At 39.2% G+C, this 3,314-nt stretch overlaps 1 protein-coding gene across 1 annotated transcript; it reads right to left on the bottom strand.

Moving 5' to 3' along the window:
* Positions 1–301: 301 nt before the first annotated feature.
* LOC114028384 (olfactory receptor 4K15-like) lies at positions 302–2,671 on the bottom strand. The gene is made up of 2 exons (XM_027842626.1): positions 1,757–2,671; positions 302–445 (listed from the first exon to the last, which is right to left on the bottom strand). The coding sequence occupies exons 1-2, from the start codon at positions 2,669–2,671 to the stop codon at positions 302–304; spliced, it is 1,059 nt and encodes a 352-aa protein (XP_027698427.1).
* Positions 2,672–3,314: the final 643 nt, after the last annotated feature.

Raw genomic sequence — 3,314 nt, forward strand, 5'->3', positions numbered from 1 at the left:
AGTTCTGGTGAACTAAGAAGGTTGGAAGCTAGATTATAAGAAGAGAGTGAGAGGAGAGAAAGCCATCAACCTTCTTAAGCAATTTAATGCCAAAGTACAAAAGAGATATAGAATGATAATTACCAAGGGTGGAAGAATCAGATGATAGTTTTTTGATAATGGAGGAGATATAGGCATGTTTGCAGGCAGCAGGGAAGGAGTTAGTAGACAGGGAGAGACTGAAGATAAGTGATAGAGTGGGCAATGAAGGGGATGATAAAGGGGGCAATCTGTTGGAAGAGACAGGAAGGATTGGGATCACTTATGCAAGTAGAAGGGATTGCCTTAGTAAGGAGTGAGGCCATTTCTTCATCTGAGACAGAGGTGGAGGAGACTGTGGGGAAAGGTATATGAATGATATGTGAAGAAGTAAGAAAAGGAGGGAGTTCACAGAAAATGGCCTCACCTTTTCCCTGTAAAATATGAGGCAAACTTCTTAGCTGAGAGTGTGGGAGTAGTGGGAGCCATGGGAAGTTTGAAGAGTGATAAAGAGGTTTGTAAGAACCACTATGGAAAGAGGTATACTGAGTTGACAAGGGAAGTATAGATGGATTGACTAGTAGCAGAAAGGGCCCAATTGAGGTTGTGCAACTTTAATTTGTAGTAGACCTCATCAGAATGATTGTGTGATTTTCTCCATCTTCATTAGGCAGCAAGTGTGTAGGAGTGAAGGCAGAGGATTGGGAAAGTGATCTAAGGCTGAGGCTTGCAAGCATGTGATCAGTGATATTATAAGGGGGCAAGGGATTCCAGAGAGGAGGACACTGTAGAATTGAACTGGTTTGCCAAGGAATCAAGGTGAGGAAATGAAGAGAGAGGAAATGTAGCCATAATGGTTTGGGATAGAACTAAGGGGTCAAGGAATTAGGGATCATACTGTGGATAAAGAGTCTGGTAAGGGAAAGCAGAGGGATATGTGGAAAGTCAAAGAATTATGGTCAGATAGGGGGATTTAAGAATGCTTGAACATGAAGGTGGTGCATATGTGGGTGACTGCAAGATCAAAGGCATCACCATCTTTGTTCATGGCTGAGGTGGACTGTGGGGATATTGATTCATACACAGACAAAACACTTTGAATAGGAATTACATGTTTCATAAATACCTGTTCTAGGAGCCTCTCATTTGATCTTGTTTTCCCAATTGCAGTGATTGTGCATCATCAGGTACAAAAATATGATAGATGTGTGATACTTAAATAAACCCTATTAGCAATTTATGAAATTCTGCTGGATCTGTGTAACAGCAGCTGGAAAGAATTAGATTGGAGCAGCTAGCATCAGGAAGATGAGTTCACTCAGGAAGCACTCAGAAAGTGAGTTCAAATCTCGCCTGATACTTATTAGATGTGTGACCCTAGGTAAGTCACTTGATCCTGTTTACCTCAGTTTCCTTATCTATGAAATGAATTGGAGAAGGAAATGGCAAACCACTTCAATATTTTTTCCAAGAAAACCTCAAATGGGGTCATGAAGAATCAGACACATTTGAACAACAACAAGAATTAGATTGGGACATTTCATGAAATTTTTACTCTAATTTCACCATCCCTTGTAGGTTACCCTTCTCAGTTTTACATATAAATTTTTAAAAAATTAAGGAAAAATTATCATAGGAAAGAAAGAAGAGAAGAGTGGCTCAAATACATATCAAAGTCTGTTCAAGGCATTGTGTTAGTCAAAACTGGGGTCAGCTGAAAAATCTGCCTGTCACTTACATGCTGGGTCTTCACTTTCTGCATGGCTGTCTTTACCTCTTTATTTCTTAGAGTGTATATTATTGGATTCAATATTGGAGCAAAAATAGTAGAGAACACAGAGAAGACTTTGTCCACTGGGAAGCTGCTGAAAGGCCAGACATAAACAAAGATGCAAGGTCCAAAGAAGAGGGTCACCACAGTGATATGTGCAGTCAATGTAGCATGTGCCTTAACCATACCAGCTGATGAATGATGTTGTACAGTGACCAGGATGACAGTATAGGAAATAAGTACAAGTAGGAAAGAGGTCACCCCCATTAGACCACTGTCCAAGAGCATTAGTATTTCTGGAACATAAGTATCAGTGCAGGCAAGTTTAATGACCAAAGTAAGATCACAATAATAACTGTCTACTATATTGGGGCCACAGAAGGGCAAGTTTATAGTGAAGGCCAGCTGGCTCAGGGAGTGAAGGATCCCAATGACCCATGAAGCCACCAGAAGCCCTATGCATTTGTTCAAACTCATAATGGTTGTATAGTGTAGGGGTTTGCATATAGCCACATATCTATCATATGCCATAGCTACAAGGAGCACCATCTCACCACCAGCAAAGACATGAAGTAAGAATATCTGGGCCATGCAACCCTCAAAGGAGATGGTCTTTAACTCTGCAAGAAAATCAAAGATCATCTTGGGGGTCGCATAGGTAGCCAGGCATATATCAAGAACTGAAAGGTTACTCAGCATCATGTACATGGGTGTGTGTAGGAGAGGTTCCAAGATCACTGTGAGCACAATTAGAAGGTTTCCCAGAACAATGGCCAAATAAAGCAAAATGAAGAGCACAAAGAAAATAATCTGGAGCTCCCAGGAAGTGGAGAGTCCAACCAATACAAATTCAGTCACCCTTGAATTATTTCTCTGGTCCATTACTTCAGGCTGTGGCAGTTACCTAAAAGGAAATGAATCAGAAAGACAAATTAATATTAAGGACATGGAAGAAAGCCCCCATTCCTAAAGATCATATTTAATTTATATAGAAATTTAATTAAGAATATTGTTTTCTGCTATCCACATCCAAAGAAAGAACTATGGAGTTTGAATGCAGATTGAAGCATACTATTTGCTATTTTTTCTTCTGTTTTATTTTGTTTCCTCTTTTTGGGGGTTCCCCCTATTGGTTCTAATTCTTCCTTACAACCTCACTAATGCGAAAATATATTTAATAGGAATGTATATGTATAGCCTATATCAGATTGCGCTCCATCTTGGGTACAGAGGAGGGGAGGGAGGGGGAGAAAAATTTGAAACTCAAAAGCTTATGGAAGTGATTGTTGATATATCAAAATAAATGTAAAAAAAATTAAAAATAATATTGTTTTCTACAATTATTAAGGCACTCTACTAGGTAATAAGAATAGAGAGAAAAAAAAGAGAGTGCATTGAAATAGTCCCTACTTCAAGGAGCGAGAGAATGTAACTTGCACAAAAATATATTAATACAAGCTGTATTGAGAAAAGAAAAATTGCAGTGAAGTTGAGAGAGAGTAGAGAAAGCTTCATGGAAGAGGCA

Source organism: Vombatus ursinus, unplaced genomic scaffold, assembly GCF_900497805.2.
Source record: "Vombatus ursinus unplaced genomic scaffold, bare-nosed wombat genome assembly UNPS02014880.1, whole genome shotgun sequence".
NCBI classification, from domain to species: Eukaryota; Metazoa; Chordata; class Mammalia; order Diprotodontia; family Vombatidae; genus Vombatus; species Vombatus ursinus.

Excerpts from the sequence above, each read along its gene's own strand:
- LOC114028384 (XM_027842626.1), bottom strand. The coding sequence starts at position 2,671 with ATGGACCAGAGAAATAATTCAAGGGTGACTGAATTTGTATTGGTTGGA. Across the intron at positions 446-1,756 it reads AGAAAGTGAAGACCCAGCAT|GTGAGGCCATTTTCTGTGAA; the intron begins GTAAGTGACAGG and ends TACAGGGAAAAG.